Source organism: Hydra viridissima, unplaced genomic scaffold, assembly GCF_058129835.1.
Source record: "Hydra viridissima isolate aposymbiotic clone 2 unplaced genomic scaffold, HvirCarnegie_v1 scaffold_2, whole genome shotgun sequence".
In the NCBI taxonomy this organism is placed as follows: Eukaryota; Metazoa; Cnidaria; class Hydrozoa; order Anthoathecata; family Hydridae; genus Hydra; species Hydra viridissima.
In genome coordinates, this window is record NW_028324301.1 from 8471936 (window position 1) to 8489247 (window position 17312).

General features: G+C 29.2%; 2 protein-coding genes across 3 annotated transcripts in view; both read right to left on the reverse strand.

Annotated features, from left to right (window-relative positions):
* The window catches only part of LOC145198197 (SWI/SNF-related matrix-associated actin-dependent regulator of chromatin subfamily A member 5-like), a 25054-nt gene extending 12410 nt beyond the window's left edge, over positions 1-12644 (reverse strand). Inside the window, exons 1-4 of the mRNA XM_090078821.1 lie at positions 12472-12644; positions 3095-3297; positions 648-889; positions 459-559 (exon numbers count right to left, since the gene is read on the reverse strand). Coding sequence (XP_089934947.1) covers positions 459-559; positions 648-889; positions 3095-3166 — 415 coding nt within the window. The 5' untranslated portion in view covers positions 3167-3297; positions 12472-12644. The remainder of the gene's footprint in view (positions 1-458; positions 560-647; positions 890-3094; positions 3298-12471) is intronic.
* Positions 11180-16672, reverse strand: LOC149891768 (uncharacterized). Of its 2 annotated transcripts, none has more exons than XM_090078823.1 (3): positions 16356-16672; positions 13272-13487; positions 11180-13066 (listed from the first exon to the last, which is right to left on the reverse strand). In XM_090078823.1, the coding sequence occupies exons 1-3, from the start codon at positions 16507-16509 to the stop codon at positions 13041-13043; spliced, it is 396 nt and encodes a 131-aa protein (XP_089934949.1). In that variant the 5' UTR covers positions 16510-16672; the 3' UTR covers positions 11180-13040. The 2 variants fall into 2 exon arrangements, with proteins under 2 accessions (XP_089934949.1, XP_089934948.1); XM_090078822.1 differs by having other exon boundaries at positions 12723-12985; positions 16356-16625.
* Between the last annotated feature and the right edge of the window lie 640 nt (positions 16673-17312).

Genomic DNA, 17312 nt, shown 5'->3' on the forward strand with positions numbered 1-17312 from the left:
TCATCATCATCATCATCATCATCATCATCATCATCATCATCATCATCATCATCATCATCATCATCATCATCATCATCATCATCATCATCATCATCATCATCATCATCATCATCATCATCATCATCATCATCATCATCATCATCATCATCATCATCATCATCATCATCATCATCATCATCATCATCATCATCATCATCATCATCATCATCATCATCATCATCATCATCATCATCATCATCATCATCATCATCATCATCAATCATCATCAATCATTATCCATCATCATTAATCATCATCAATCATTATCCATCATCATTAATCATCATCAATCATCATTCTTGCTGTTGTTATTTTATATGGACATAAAAAGCAGCATGATGATTACTTGCTACATATTCAGAAAAAACAATTTGCATTTAAGTGACCTTTTGTTAAAAATTTAAAAAAATGCTACTTACAAGTAGGTGAAGAATTAAATTGTACAATATGTGCCTCTGATTGCTTCGAATTTTCTAGGAGTTCATCATCCTCTTCTTTTTCTGTTTTTCGATGGCGATGACTTTAAAATAAAACATACCAGTTAAGTAATAAAGAAAAAAACCAAATAAAATGAGAGTTTAATATATTCAATGTACCAAAGCCCTTACTCATTTGCAGCTGTGCTTGTAGTATTTTTAGTAGGACTTGTGGGAAAATCTGATTTTTTAATTTTTAAAGGACTTTTTGGAGGTTTTTTTCCAGTATTAAGAAAATGTGCAAATATTTCTGTTTGTTTGAGAAGATAATTAAAGCGAGTTGCTCTATCTTTTTCCATTTTTTCAGTATACTCTTTATTCACACTCATTTCTTTATTGATAACTATTGGAGATGCTTTTTTTTCTTCATCATCCTGAAAAAAATTTGTAGCATAGGTTAGCAAAATTAGATGAACATAAGTACACAGATATAACTATTTTAGTATTAACAAATATTAAAAAATAAATGTTCAAAAAGATAAGATACTAGCTTTCTGGTACTTTAAAGGACTGCAAGGTGTATAAAAATTAATATTTGTAAGCTATTTTTTACATTCAACTTTATCTTTTATCCAAAAAATGTAGGCACCCTAAATATTTTAAGAAAAACATCTCTTGTTGATTTAGAGAACTTACGTTAAAGTAAAGTCATTTTTATAGCAAAAACCAGAAAGTAAATACAAATAAGTTGCATTTTAGATAATTATCTCTAACTACAAAAAATATTAGTGTATGAAACCAGAACAATATTCATTTATTAATTATACAATATAGAATTTGAGATGCAAAATATTTTAACTAGTTTACAATATCTTTAAAATGTAAATCACAAAACTCAAACATTTTCAAAGTTCCATTATCTGTATGTCTAATGGTCTCTGCAGACTCACATCTATTGTGACTTTTTTTATCCATTTTATCTATTGTGACTTTTTTTACCCATATCTTGGGTACTTGACTATCCTGCACTAACACACCTATTTGGTTTAAGGAAAAAAATTTTGAAAACCAAATTTCTGCTGTAATCATCATACACTGGTCTCCAAACCATAAGCAACTAAATAAAAAATTATATTTTTTCAACTTCAATTATTAAATACAGGAATTGTTCTGAAAAAAAAAAAAAAAAATTTAATGGAATCAAATTTTAACAATTACATATGTTAACAAGTCAACTGTATGTTGAATAATCGATTTAATGAAGGCAGTCTTTTAGAAACAGAACATAAGAGTAGAAGAACTCACAATACATATAGAAGAATACACAGAACATATCATGCCAGAAAAATTATTCATCATGTCAAAAAGAACCTTTTTGAAAGTGCAAATGATATTTAAGACCTGAAACTTTTAGTGCTCAGAAATACTGTTCACAGATTACAATTTTTACGACTTCTAAGCTTCAGAGCAGCAAAATAGGTTACAACTTTCAGGATTTCAAAGCTTCAGAGCATCAAAAAAATCTTTTATTTCTCCAAAGAATCAAAAAGCTAGAATTTACAAATGCTTGTAGACACTGGAATACTAAGGAAAAAATGGTTCCTCATGCTGATGATAATATGTATCTCCTATGGACATTTCAATCAGACAATGACCCAAAACACACATCTAAACTCGTTAAGCAATGGTTTGAAACAAATCAAATTGAAGTAATAAATTGGCAAGCTCAATCACCTGATCCCAACCCAAATAAAAATTTTTAGCATCAAGTTATAGAGCAAGTTCTCTAAAGCACAAAGAACCTTCAATAACGCTGATGAGCTATATAAAGTTACTGAAGTTACATGGTATGAGATTACACAAGAAAAAATCAATAAACTAACTAAGTCTATGCCTAAAAGATGTTTTACAATCCTTAAAAGTAAAAGATATGCCTTAGTTACTGATTTTAGCATTCCTTTTTTATTGGTTACAAAAAAATTGCTTATATTTTGGTCTTCAACAGTTTTAGTTTTTTACATAAAAATGGATGTACTTTTTTGTTTTCTAAATTTTAATATTTGACATTATGAATAGATGTGGCATTCAATTCAAGAGTTACTATGATTTACTACCATTGCTGGCTTTTATTTTGTAGAGCTAACTAGCTCACTTAGATTATTAAAAGAAAAAAATATTGCATCTAATGTATGGTTTTATGTGTAATTTACATTACAATAAGCCATTATGAATACAACTGAATATCTATAATTATAAAATAACTACAGGCTATTATTAAAATTTTGCTTTCAATTCCTAGAGGATCTAAAGATAAATGAATTTTTTAAAAATATGATGATTAAATGTTACGTATCTATAAGCAGAGAAAGATTATTTAATTTTGAGAAACATGCAAGCTCTTTTTCCAGAAAACATTTTTTTGTTTTTTGACTACATAAATTGATCTTTTTCACTTACTAAAGATTATAAAAATTCAAACTTTACACTGCTTATGGCTATATTTTTTTTCTTCTGTTAGATGTAAATTGGGTATCAATTTTAACTAAAATGATAACAATAAATAGTTAATATATACAAGTATATAATTTCTTCAGTTTAAAAAGATATGAAAATTTATGAAAGTACTTTAGTTATCTTACTGAGGCTTCTTCTTCAGAAACAACTTCAGTTTCTTCTTCTTCCTCTTTTATATTCTTTTCATCTGTATCCATATTATTTTGTAGTTTTGTTGTTAAATATATGACCTGTGTATAAATAAGTCAACAGCTTTTCGCGCGAGATGTCTTTGTCGGCTGCTGTAATAATTCGACTCCATATATTATTCTATAACCGGTAACCGAAACTAGAGGTAAAGGTGATATGGCTGATAAAGAAATCAACTTCTTTTACTATGCGACTTAATTTCAAAAAAACAGTCATGACTTACACACTGTTAGAACTTCATTGACGCATAATGCTATGGTTATTTTAGTAAAATTGTTAGCCTTAATGCTTTGGATTATCTCGAAGTAATTATATATTGAACCAAAAGAACAAAAGAGTGAGAAACTAATTACATTTATTTAAATGTTAAAATTTTATTGTCTACCGTAGATTTCCCTAATTCCGAACAGTCCCTAATTCCGAACAGCTTTAGTTCACTTATAGTTACATCTTTTATTTTTGGTAGAAATTTGATGGTGATTATTTATCTGAAAAAAAAAATTCAAAAATGAGCAATACTTCGTAAGATATCTCAAAAAACAGTACTTTTCTGCATAATTAAAACGTTTTCCATATTCCGAACAGACTTTGAAATGTACTTTTTTCTGCAAAAGTTAGCGTTTTTACGTGCAAGTAATTAATAACAATATTTAACAATAGTATTTTAACAACATTAACATAGAAACTAATAAATGCTTTTAACCTTTATATTGAATTTCTAAACGTCTTGTTTATCTTAAATTCTGTTAATAAGAAAAAATGTCAAAGTTTAAAAAAAATGAAGATCGCGAAAGAAAATTTATTACAATTATTACAATGCAAAACTACAATGAACAATGTTTCAGTCTTTGAATTACTGCCATTTCAAAATACAACTGCGTAAAGGATAAAACTGCATTGCTATATGATAAAAAAGTACTACAAGCTTCCTATTTGATTAATGGGGAAGCATTCGCTAAAGCTGCAACCGACCTGATACTAATAACTGAGATTTCTTCTGATTAACTGACAGAAACAGGCAGAGACTGTGAAGGGTTTTTTTTTAACTGATTACAAAAAAATAATGGAAGACAGGATCTAATAAATAGATAATGCACACTCTGCACCAACACAATATTATACTCTTACATTAAAATAAAAGTAACTTTAAATTTTAAAAATCATTTTACCTAACTCTAAGCTAGAGGTCTACGCTAGCTTAGAGTTAGGTAAAATGATTTTTAAAATTTAAAGTTAAAAAAATTTGAAATTCAAAAAGCAAACGGAGTTATTCAACTTTAAGTACGATTTTATTCGGAATAAGGGCAATCTACGGTATACATTGTTGCATTCTTTCTAGATAATTCTCGAATGTCTTTAGCCACTCTTTTTAGGACATCTCTTTAATTTTTTATTTAGGCTTTAGACATCTTTATTGTTAGTCAGGTATTGTTTGATTTTGTTAAACAACCAAAAATTATAAGGTGCCAACCCCACCGAATGTCTGTGGATATAAATATGACGGTAAGCATGCATTTAGGCTCAAATTGGCCTCAATGGACAAATGTTCTTGGGGATTCTCCAACACCCACTCATAATGAATTTGATTGTTCGTGGCCAACTTATCTTGTGTATATCTAGGATTTGTCGCCCGTAAAAATGTCATTCAACTCCCATTTACCATTGAAGAATTTCACGAGTTTTCCAAAGATAAAGATGATCGTGAATGATTTTTTGATGGTACCGTTGGAAAAATAAATCTTGTCTTTAAGTTGATGCTAAGAAATATGGGCTTTATGGTTGATGAGTTGTCGTACGGTCTCGATACTCTGTGGCGTTGTGGTTGTAATTGGTATTCCAGAAAGTTGTTGGCCTTTGAAGTCCTCGATGCCGTGTTTAAATCGATTAATCCTTCTTCAAACAGTCATGCACGAAAGAGCGCTATCTGGATATGCTTAAATCAATTCGTCGTGGATTTCTCTGACTGAAAAATTCTCTGACCAAAATGTACTCTCGATGAGAAGATATTCCATTTTACTTTGTTCTTTTTTAAAAAAAGTGTTTTGAAACATACGCATGCAAGTTTCAAAATAAAGCGCTGTATGTGCTTATTTTGTGCATAATTTAGTGCTCTACATCTCATGATGAAATACTTCACAAGTTTCATAAAAATTATCTTAACTTCTAGGTACCCTAAGTATTTTCATTAAATTAGTTTTGTTGCAGTAGTTTTTTATTTCTTTATGGCAACCACTTGTATGATCGGCTAACAGTAATCACTCGATGAATAAATAGAATGCTCGAAAAGACGAGCGAAACATTTTGAGGACCGTTGAGTCGTGAAAACGCTTTTTTAAACAAAGCGAAGAGTGCTAATGTACCGTCGATCAAACCTAAAAACTGTGCTTCCATAAAAAAAAATAACTCATCTATAGAAATCTTGTAGTTAGTCGATAAAGGGTTAGTCTTTGAGGGTTGAAACAAAATGGCAAGGTATCGCAATTTTTTTCTGCAATTTTAGTGTTATATGTCTAAATATACTCAAAAAGCGAAAAAATTGCCTAAAAATGTAACTTTTTAGCGAACTGGAAGGTTGACGTAACTTTGCTTGAACTTCCAAATCTTCAAAGTCAGAGTCCAAATTCTTGCCAAAACATACTTTGATAACGTCTTCAAACGGTTCAAGAGCGTGAATGAAACCAAGAGCTTGCAAAAATTTTTCTCTATCAGATAATTTTTGCAATTTGTTTATACCTCTTAGAAGCTTTTTGCAGTCATTCCAATTGAAATGACCACCATGGTAGGGCTGAACTTGGATGTGCAGCGTTGTTGGTCATTCTTTGGCAATTAGTCAAATATCAATGAGGTTCAACTGAATGATTAATCCAAGGAGTTTCATTGGAGGAATAACTTCAAGTACGCTTGCAGTCCGTAAACTCTAGCATTTGCAAGTTTCTGACATCCTTTAATTTTCTGACATATCCACCTGAACTCATTTACCCTGAGAACTGCCTCCTTATCTCTCCAAATGTATGTTTTTCACTTGCTTCACTTAATGTGATTTCTCATGAGGAGATGCTTCTTTGAAATCCAAAACTGGCGTTGCTATTTGCTCAGCTTAATTACTAGCTTAAATACTAGATAAGTACTAGCCATCATTCTTAAGTTTTCATGCCTAGTTCTAGGGGTAAAATAGTGAGGAAGTCACGACCAAGGATTGAAAAAAATTTTTTACAACGTGTTTCTGAAGTTAGAGTTGACAGATGTGATACTCTGGGTGTTTGTTACTTTACAAAGTAGATGTTTTTCTTTCCTTTTGAGTTTTACAAATACACGAATCAAAAAATCACGAATTGATGATGAACAAATTGAAGGCTTGATTGAAATTTCAGCAAAGTTGTAGAGTTTGGGTACAACTGTCGTTTTTTGAACTTCAAAGATCACTCATAATATGTTGAAGAAGTTTGTGTATAAAATAATTTGTCACCATTTCTTGTTTCCTTTTTTCCTTTTTTTACATATAATAATCTGTCAGTTCTTGGTCACCTTTCTTCATGTAGATTACCCAAACACACTTTTTGTACTCTTGATGGTTTTTGGCAAAAGTTCGCTTTTTTTTTGTGATGGATAAAGTTTTTTTGATCAAAGTTGTAAACTTTACCTTGAATTGAACGCTATTGTTTTTTGACAGGAAAAAAAAGTTCGTTTTGTAATTTTTTAAAAAAGTTACGAAACCGCTTAACTTCACTCCAAAACCGAGTCTAATAGGTTAATTTTTCATAAAAAATCATTAAACAAATTTTTTTTTACTCTTTTTAAGTAAAAATATTTTACATTTTATAATACTTTCTCTAGTAACGAGTAATTCAGTTGAAATAGTCACATTAAACTCAATTACACAAACTCTTAAAAAGCTACGAGACAAAATAAGTCTTTCGGGTTTTAGTGCAGGATTTAAAATTACTTGTTATAAACTCCTATTACCAGATGCCCCTAAAAAGTGATTTTGTAAGATGTTTCGTTGATATTAGAATTCTACATCAGTCAGCCTTTTATTCTGTCTTTAAATTCTCAATTTAAGCGCTAATTAATCTGTTTTGTCAGTTTTTTATATTCGTATGGAGTAAAATTTTAAAGCTTTTTGCAAGCTTGCAAACCGACCAATAGAGAGAAGGACACGAAGTCATGCGCCGCACTAAGGAGGCAAATTTTGAGTGCCCTGTTGCATGTTGACTTTTAATTTTATGTTTAAACAAGGTAGGACTTTATGATGTCACACCATGGGCGGAAAAAGCGTGTGGGGGGAGGGGGACGAGTGAAACAAAATATTTTTTTCTTAAGGCACCAAAAATCCTTGCATCGGTGCTGTGTTTGAATTTTTAAATTTTTACCATGATAATCATATAAATTGGCAACTTTTGTACAAATATAAATCTGAAAAAAATATATATGTATGCTTTAAAACTTAATAAGTAAATATAATTACTAAAAAAGTATACATAATTAAGATTATAAAATTGCATATATATTTCAACTTGTAAATAAATATGTAATTAAAATTACATGATGAAAAAAAAAAAGCAAAAAACATCTAGCTACTAGATTAATTAATTCAACTGCTATTAAAACCTCTAAGGTTTTTTTTCCCTAATACAGCTATTGGAAAAGAGGACTCAATTGAATTAATTTAATAAATATATTTTTCTTTTACACAACACTTGCCAAAAAATGTTAACAAAATTGTTCATTATTTTACTGGCTCTTCAGAACATATGAAAATCTTTTTCACAATCTAAAAGTATGAGAACGTTTTGACGTCTTCCAAAAAGCCCATTCAGCAACAAACCACGAGTAATTTTAGGGGAACAAAAGCAGCTATGGTGATCAAACAAACATGTTTACGCTAGTGTAGAAGAAGATATATCATAATTTTTTTTAGATAAAAACGTTTCTAAGTGAGTAAAATGTATTGTAACTCATGCAGTATAGCAGCTTAAAGGATAAGAGGAAGAGTGTTGTGTGTTAATTATTCTCCACCGAAATGCAAGATAATAGATTTATGTAACATTAATGAGTCGGCATTAAATAAAAGCGAACCAACCCAGATTGAGGTCAAATTAAGATTTAGCATCTAGTTCAACTTTTAAATAAAAGTTGGGCAAATCACTCTACACTGAATAGATATTTAAAAATTTAAATATATATATATATATATATATATATATATATATATATATATATATATATATATATATATATATATATATATATATATATATATATATATATATATATATACGTTTTGATTAACTTCATCTTGGAAAAGCTTCTCTCTGCTGTTGCAACAGATACAGATAGAGTTAAAAGTATTCTGAGAGAGACAAATAAGTTTCCCAAAGCTGGATTCACATTTTTTGAACAAATAAAGTCTAAAATATTTCTTGGAGAGAAGTTTCCCTTATAACGATTTCGCAAATATTTCATCTCTTCAAACAAGTCAGTTCCAGAAACATCTTTCAACTCATTGCAAGATAATAATTTTTCTAAATCCATGCATAATTTTAGCAATTCATCTTCAGCAATGTCCTTAGCATTTAAACTGTAAAGAAAGTTAACTGATTATTATGCTGCATAAGCATTTCAAACCGATCCTGCAAAGATCCAATAGCGTGATCTAAAATGCTGTTAAAGAAGTTAATCTTAAAATTGTCTTCTTCAGTTATTGATTCCTCTTGACTTTCATAAGCAAACATTCTTTTTTTGGTACGACTACGCTTTATTTCAAATTCGGGCTCAATATCTAGCTCAACAGACAATTTTCTTGCAGTTTCTAACATCTTTTGAAACATCTTTTTCTTGTTTTCTTTTTTAGGTTTGAGCTCCTGATAAACACGATGGTTGTTTTTACATCCTCTTTTGAAACATTTTTTTTGTTCATTTAAATTTGTAAAGAGTAAAAAATGTAACATGCATTGAATTGAGTTAGTTTCATGAGCAAAAACTTGTTCAATGTGGATTAAATCCGTAATACTGTATAAACTGGTTTTTTAGAGTTCCCACAATTTTATTTATTTTATGGAAAATTTTCTTTAAAAAAAATTTTTATAAAATTAAAATCTTAATCTAAAAACTATTTTATTTTTAATTCTTTTTGTTTTTGAATTTAAGATTTTTTTGGCGCCCCCTTTGAAGCGGCGCCTGCGGCCAAGTGGTGCTTGGCCACGCTGTTGACCCGGTGTAGCGTTTTTAATTTACAGCCGTTAAAATTTTTAGACCGCGATCCGTGATATAAAAATGTTATCAGAAAACAGTTTTCTTGACCTCCCTCTCAGAACTACTTTATTTTTTCCAAATTTGCGTTTTAAAGTATACTGATTCTGAATTTGAAAAGTTCCCAAGTTTTCCTCTTGCAGTTTTCGAGAAATTTACGATTTAATTTTATATTATCGAGTGAATCGATTTTTATCGTGTAATATAAAATAGTGATCTAAAAACTGTTCTTAGCAGCTGTAACTGCATAAATACTAAATTGTATATAAATATATGAAATATTTTTAATATATAACCAATTATACATTCATTTACATCAGGGATGTCCAACCTTTTTACAGTAAGGGCCATTAATTCGTTTCAAAATCAACTTGAGGGCCACAAACATAAAATACCCAAAATAAAAATTATTAAATTTGAAGTTTTTATTTAAATTTAAATAAACAGTTACACTCATAGTTAAGGTTCAAAGTGAAGTTATACAAAAGTTCAATCAATGTGAAACTTGACACTGTTTTTTTTTGCATAAATGATCTGTCTGCTTTTATATTTGATGATGCAATTCGAAGGGTATTAGTAAGGTGTTCATCTGTCAATCTATTTCTCTGTTCTGTTTTTACATGCTTCATTTTTGAGAATAACTGTTCGCAGTTGTATGTGCTTCCAAAAAGTGAAAAATATTTAATAGCATGTCTGCACAAATGAGGAAAAACTTCAATGCTCATGTATTTTTTATAAAATTCTAACAATTCTACTTCTTTGTAGGCTTCTTTAAGATCTTTATTGTTTTGCAATTCTATTAATTCCATTTGAAATTCATTTCTAACTGTCTCAGCTTTGATGGAAAATGGATGCGCAAATAAGTCTAACTCATTTTTTTCATTTTTAAAGTCACAGAATCTTGTGTCAAATTCATCAATTAATTTTAAAATAAGAGTACAATATCTTTCAGAGTCAATTGTATTAATATTTCTTTCTGATAATGCCTTGAAATGGACAAGTACTTTAGAACTTAATTGTTGTTTCAGAAGTTTTAATTTTAAAACAAATGTTTCTACATTTTCAAACAATTTACTAATAAGTTGATCTTTACCCTGCAACTTAAGATTTAATTCCATTAACATCTGAGTCATGTCAATCAAAAATGCTAAATCATTCAGACAGTCAATATTTTCAAGCAAGCTTGTGTCTTTCCCTTTAATTTTTAGAAACAGCACTATTTCAGGTAATAGTATCCAAAATCTTTTCAGAGTAGCAGCTCGACTAAGCCATCTAACCTGGCTGAAATAAATTACATCTTCAGCCTCACTACCACAACCTTCAAGTAATTGTTTGAACTGTCTGTGATTAAGGCCACGACTTCTTATAAAGTTAACAGTATGAATAACAAGTTCCATAACATTCTTCATCTCCAATACTTTTGCACATAACTGCTCTTGGTGTATAATGCAGTGATATGAAATAATTTCATGATTAATGGATTTCTTAAGTAATGCAATAAATCCAATATTTTTTCCTGTTAGTGCACTTGCTCCATCTGTAGTGACACCACAGAGTTTCTTTTCTGGTAATTCAAATTTCACTAATGTTTTTTTCACTTCAGAGAGAATATCTTCTCCTCTTGTTGTGTCCTTCATATGATTAATATCTAACAGTTCTTCAATTACTTCAAAGTTACTAGTTATACCTCTAATAAAAATGGCTAGCTGAGCAGTATCACCTCTGTCTGTTGATTCATCCAGTGCCAGACTATAGGCTTCACATTTATTTAATTTTTCTTTTAATGATAATTCAATATTTTTTGATAGATCTTCAACTCTTCTAGCAATAGTCTGGTGTGAGAAGCTAAGATCTTCAACAGTAGGTGTTTTTTCAGGACATATCTCTTTACAAAATATTTTTAAACAGTTTTTTAATAAATCTCCAGTACAAAAAGGTTTACCACTTTTTGCAATAGCTTCTGCCATTAAAAAACTTATTTTGGTAGCACTGTAAGAGCTAATCACTTTAGTTTTCATCACTGATTGTTGTACAAGAAAAGTTTTCTTCAACAATTCAATCTTATCAGTTCGAAATTGGCCTTTAAATTTGTCATAACTTACAGCATGTTTTGTAGTGTAGTGCCTGTTCACATTATAACTTTTACACACGGAGTAGGTACAAACGGCGGGGCGGAGCGGATCATTTAAACGGTACAAACGGCGGGGCGGATCATTTAAACGTTACTAAAGCGAGTTATATTTCATTAAAAAAAACGATTCAGATATAGTTTAAATTCACTAACGACATAATACTTAGAAGGAATTTGCATATTACAATTTTATTAAACGACAAAAAAAAGTATAAGTTTATAATATTTTATAAATTTTATGAACTCAAAAAACAACGTGATCCGCCAATTTGTATCAAGTGATCCGCCAATTTATATCAAGTGATCCGCCTAATATTATAATTGTTTGAATCGAACTCCTTTAATTTTAATGATTGTTTTACAAAAAAAACAAGGTGATCCGCCAATTTATATCAAGTGATCCGCCTAATATTATGATTGTTTGAACCGAACTCCTTTAATTTTAACGATTGTTTTACAAAAAAACAAGGTGATCCGCCAACTTATATCAAGTGATCCGCCTAATATTATGATTGTTTGAACCGAACTCCTTTAATTTTAACGATTGTTTTACAAAAAAACAAGGTGATCCGCCAACTTATATCAAGTGATCAGCCTAATATTTTGATTATTTGAATCAAACTCCTTTAATTTTAATGATTGTTTTACAAAAAAACAAGGTGATCCGCCAACTTATATCAAGTGATCAGCCTAATATTTTGATTATTTGAATCAAACTCCTTTAATTTTAATGATTGTTTTACAAAAAAACAAGGTGATCCGCCAACTTATATCAAGTGATTCGCCTAATATTTTGATTGTTTAAATGAAATTCTGTAAAGTTAAATGATTGTTCTACAAAAAAAAACGTGATCTGCCGATTTATATCAGGTGATCCGCCTACTGTTGTCATCGGCCAGAGTGAATGTTTATTGCTTAAAAACAAAATCTTACTTGAAATTCTTTTATTCAACTGCTTATTAAACTGCTTATTCATCAAAATACTCTTCTTATCACAAAATTCTTCTTCTTTTTAAAAATCCTCTTTAAATCTCTTAAAAATTCTTTTCTCTTAAAATCCTCTTTAAATCTCTTCTTCTAACAAAAACTCCAACTTCCTAGATTCTTTCTTTTTTTTGAGCTTTTATAGTTTTTGCTTGTTTTCCTGTTGCGATATCTTTTCATTTATTTATATGGCAGGTTGATGAGTCTTCATGTTTACGTCTTTTCTCGGTTGTTGTTTTTAACTTAATTCTTTTTGCTTTATCATTTATTGATGTGAAGAGTGGACGAGTCATCTTGTGGGTATCTTTTCTGATCGTTGTTTTTAACTTTTCTTATTATCGCTTTATCATTTACGAGTCTTCGCGTTTACATCTTTTCTCAGTTGTATTTAACTTTTCTTCTAACGCTTTATCACTTATTTATGTGAAGAGTTGGTGAAACTCTGTAAAGTTTAATGACTGTTCTACAAAAAAAAAACGTGATCCGCCGATTTATATCAGGTAATCCGCCTACTGTTGTCATCGGCCAGAGTGAATGTTTATTGCTTAAAAACAAAATGTTACTTGACAGTGTTAAAAAAACTCAAAGTAAAGTTTGGAATGAAAAAGAGAGGGGGCTACACAACATGAATTTTAATTAAATATATTATTAAAAGATTTTATTTAAAGTAGGTTTTATTTAGTAGTAAACTTACGTAAAACTTTTAAAAGAAAAACAAAAACCATTATCAAAATGCAAGAAATATTTACCATGAGGAACTAAAACTGCAAGGTTGTGGTTACCGATGTAATGGATAACAACAAGATCTGTCCGACTCAGGTCACAGTACACAAACTTCTGGAAATCATTTGAAATTCCTGTTGGTATAACTGTGACAAAATGGATCTTTGTGTAAAGCGGCAAAGCCCGAGGAATTTTACTGGAACCATTTTGCTTCCACCTATACCCATCTGCCCGCCAATCGTCTAAAAAAAAATAATAATAATAATAATAATATATATTTATATACACACACACATATACATTGCATATACAATAAACAACCACAATATTTACATGCAACATCACTTGGTAACAAATAAGGAGAATTTAAACTTTTGTGTGAACTAAAAAGAGCATGATTTAACAACTCATCAATTGTATAGTTAGTAGGTTCCACAGTATAAAATAAAAATAGATATGGCAGGCAAAAAGGTGGAAATTGCTGGAATTATTTAAATTGCTTTATACATGGAGAACAACTTCACATCATATAAATTAAGTGACAGTAATCAGGACAACCAAAATTGTTGAGTAAAAAGAGCAAAAATATAAGCAAACAAACAAAGTTCAAAACATGCAGAGGTAATAATAAAAAATACAGCTGAGAACAAACCAAGTTTATACCAAGGTACAAATTCCTTATAAACAAAACAGAAAATTTATGGAACATATTCAGGGTGTTAGCTAGCCTAATCATTAGCCAAATGGCACCGAGTATACTGTAGAATTCCCAATGGGTTTAAAGTTTCCAAAATTCAACACCTCTTTTTTTTTTTTTAGTAGTAGTGGTAGTGGTAGTGGTAGTGGTAGTGGTAGTAGTAGTAGTAGTAGTAGTAGTAGTAGTAGTAGTAGTAGTAGTATAGTATAGTAGTAGTAGTATAGTAGTAGTAGTAATCTTAGTTGGCCTCATTTTACGATTTGCCTAGCTCTGGCGCTACAAATTTTGCCTTCATGTTACAATATTTTGCCTGCGTAACAATATTAAGTTACACAGAATGTTCTCATCTTACGAATCTGCCCTTATGTCACAAAATGTGCATAGCATGAGGGCAAAAACTGCACTCATGTTAAGCTACATAGTAACATCAGGGGATTTGTCATAAAAGTTATTTATTTTAAGATAAACGATTAAGCAAGCAAATAGTCAATTTAAACATGGCAAAGTTTGATGTATTAGTGGAACGATTAAGATTGATATAGTAATAAATTTAGATTGATAATATAGTTAGAACGATAACATATTAATAAATAATATTTATGTTGAACATATATATTATTTATTAATATGTTATCGTTCATGATATTGACAATATATTAATTAAGATTGATAATAAAGTTAACTAATACCTTAATCTAACTTTATTATCAGCAATAAACATAAATTTATTGCTACCTAGGTAGTAATTAATCTGCGTTTATTGTTAAACCAACAATGTTATTGAACTTTTTGTTGACTAATCATACTAATTAATAATACCTTTGAGGTCCTCATTGATGTAAGTTCTATGTTTTTTTGGTACTATAACTGATAGAGATTTACAGAGATAAAGAATAGAATCAGGAGTAATAAAGTAGCAAGCATGGTAAAGAGATACAACCTTAGCAGATGGTTAAGATCAGAAGTAAGATTTGATCCTAGAAGTCAAAGGGTAGATGACTCATTCAGTACATTACTGTTCATAAATATAGGAAGATCAAGATTTTTGCGATAAGGATTCCCCGAAAAAAATTTAGTCTTATCTGCGTTAGAGATAATTCTCTATCAAAAAAAGAAAAAATATTATAATTTCATTTTGATTGCAAAATTATAAGTTTAATTTTATAAAAAAGTTTTGAAAAGTTATAACTTTGAAAATATGTCTCACCCATTTTAGGGCTAGAAGTTTGGGTTACATGAGGGCTTCGAACCGGGATTATAGATATATTTCTGTTTATCATAAAATATATTCCTGGCTAACACCCCAACATTGCCATCAAATGTAAACAGTTTCAAGAACAAATTAGACAAATATTTAGCATTAAAAAAATTAACTTAATGAGTTTTAATAGTAATAAAAATTTTTAATACTAATAAAAAGTATAAAAAATTTAAACAAAAATTACTTTTGGTCTTAAGTCTTCTAAGAAGTTTTTGTTTAAATTTTTTATTCTTTTTATTAATATATACCTATATTATCAAAAGTGAGTTGTCAAAGTGAGTTTCTAATTCACTCGCTGTTAACACATAGCTATGTGTTAACAGCGAGTGAATTAGAAACTCACTTTATATACTACTACTAAATCATATTTTATATACTACTACTAAATTATATATACTACTAATAAACTATAATTATAATTACAATAATAATACACATTTTATATACTACTACTAAATTATAATAATATTTTTAATAATATAGCAGTTACTATATTGTTATAATTTATGATTGTTTTTAGGCAAGTACAATGAAAGCACATTGGTGCTCACATTTTAAAATCATAACACAGATACTTTTAAACAGCATGTATAAAAAAGGTCATTTAAAAACCTGCAGATTATTTTCTATAGCATGTCTTACACTGACATAATATAAAATAGACACAAGCATGTAAGTTTGTTATGGAGCCATTTTACAATAATAAATAAATCTTCAAATAAATTATAATAGGAAAGACAATTTTTAGCTTCAAAAAAATGTTGCATATTAAATGACATCTTGAAAATATTCAATATAATATTAAATGACATTTAGAAGTCCTTACATATTTATTAATAAGATATCTTGCTTTACTATAGCATAGCCTTAAGTAAAGGATAAACTATGCCTAAGTAATGTTAGATTTTACTTTAAACATATTAAAAGAAACAAAGCTATATACAGTCTTGTAGACTACATGTAGGCTACAGTCTACATTGTAGATTACAGGTATAACTTCTTTAAAGTCTAACTTTACTTTAGGCATCGTAATTGATTTTTACTAGTATAATCCAAAAACTATGCTATTTACTACATTATACTATTTTAGTATACAAATATATTTTAAAAATACAAATACTATACAAGTGCACTGAAATATTGCTGCCTAACCTTTTTCATGATTCACTTGTATGACATAAACTTCGCCTGCCTTAGGATTGTTGAGTGTAGTTGTTCTATCTTCATTATTGCTCTTGGCGATAAGATTTGCAATAACCTCTATTTTAAGGTGTTTTATGCTACCTATCAAAACAGGCACAGCCATTTACTAAAAAGTCATCATAAAAAAATTTAGCAGTATGTTTGTTCAGGGGCCAATGCTATAAACATAAAAAACGAAGTTTTTTCCGTAAAACACGAAGTTTTTACCGTAAAAAGCGAAGAAAAAAAAAGTCCATTGCTATAAACATTCAAAAAATTCCGTTTTTAAGATAAAAACTTCGTTTTTAAATCCAATGCTATAAACGAACAAGGGAATCGCCTTTTCAGATAAAAAATGCGTTTTTTCGAAAAAAAACTTCAGATAGATTTTTGATCTCAATTTTAGATATTTTCTTCGTGATTTTTGGCGGCCATTGCTGGAACAACGTTAGCGCTTCAAAATCATTGAACATTCTTTGTTTGTGTTTTTATGTAGATATTTTATAGATAAAACTGAAAAGGATTTTGGTAACTCCATAATAAACTAATTACTTAAAATCTGCATTTAATCGATATTCAGTTCCTTGTTGTTTTTCCTTGTTAGGTTTTCGATAGTAATTTTGGTTAAACAAATTTTTCATAATGTTTGACTAAAGAAAAGTATAAATAGTCAACAAATATGCCATATAATACACAAATACACAACAAAATAATACACAAATACACAACAAAATAAAATGCTGTCTAAAGAACTTAAAATGATACTAGCAATAAAGATTAGAGAAAACAAAGAGGTTCTTCTTGGGAAGCTTAGTATGTTTTAATTAGCAAACTATTTAAATAAAAATATGTATTGCTACATTATATTTTATATATATGTATATATATGTATGTATGTATGTATATATATATATATATATATATATA

What these genes read in the sequence shown, in the direction of transcription:
- LOC149891768 (XM_090078822.1), bottom strand. Translation starts at nt 16,509, where the DNA reads ATGGCTGTGCCTGTTTTGATAGGTAGCATAAAACACCTTAAAATAGAG. An exon ending in ACAAGTGAATCATGAAAAAG is followed by an intron (nt 13,488 to 16,355) that starts GTTAGGCAGCAA and finishes ATTTTTTTTTAG; the next exon opens with ACGATTGGCGGGCAGATGGG. An exon ending in TGCAGTTTTAGTTCCTCATG is followed by an intron (nt 12,986 to 13,271) that starts GTAAATATTTCT and finishes TTTTTTTTGTAG; the next exon opens with AACAGTCATTAAACTTTACA.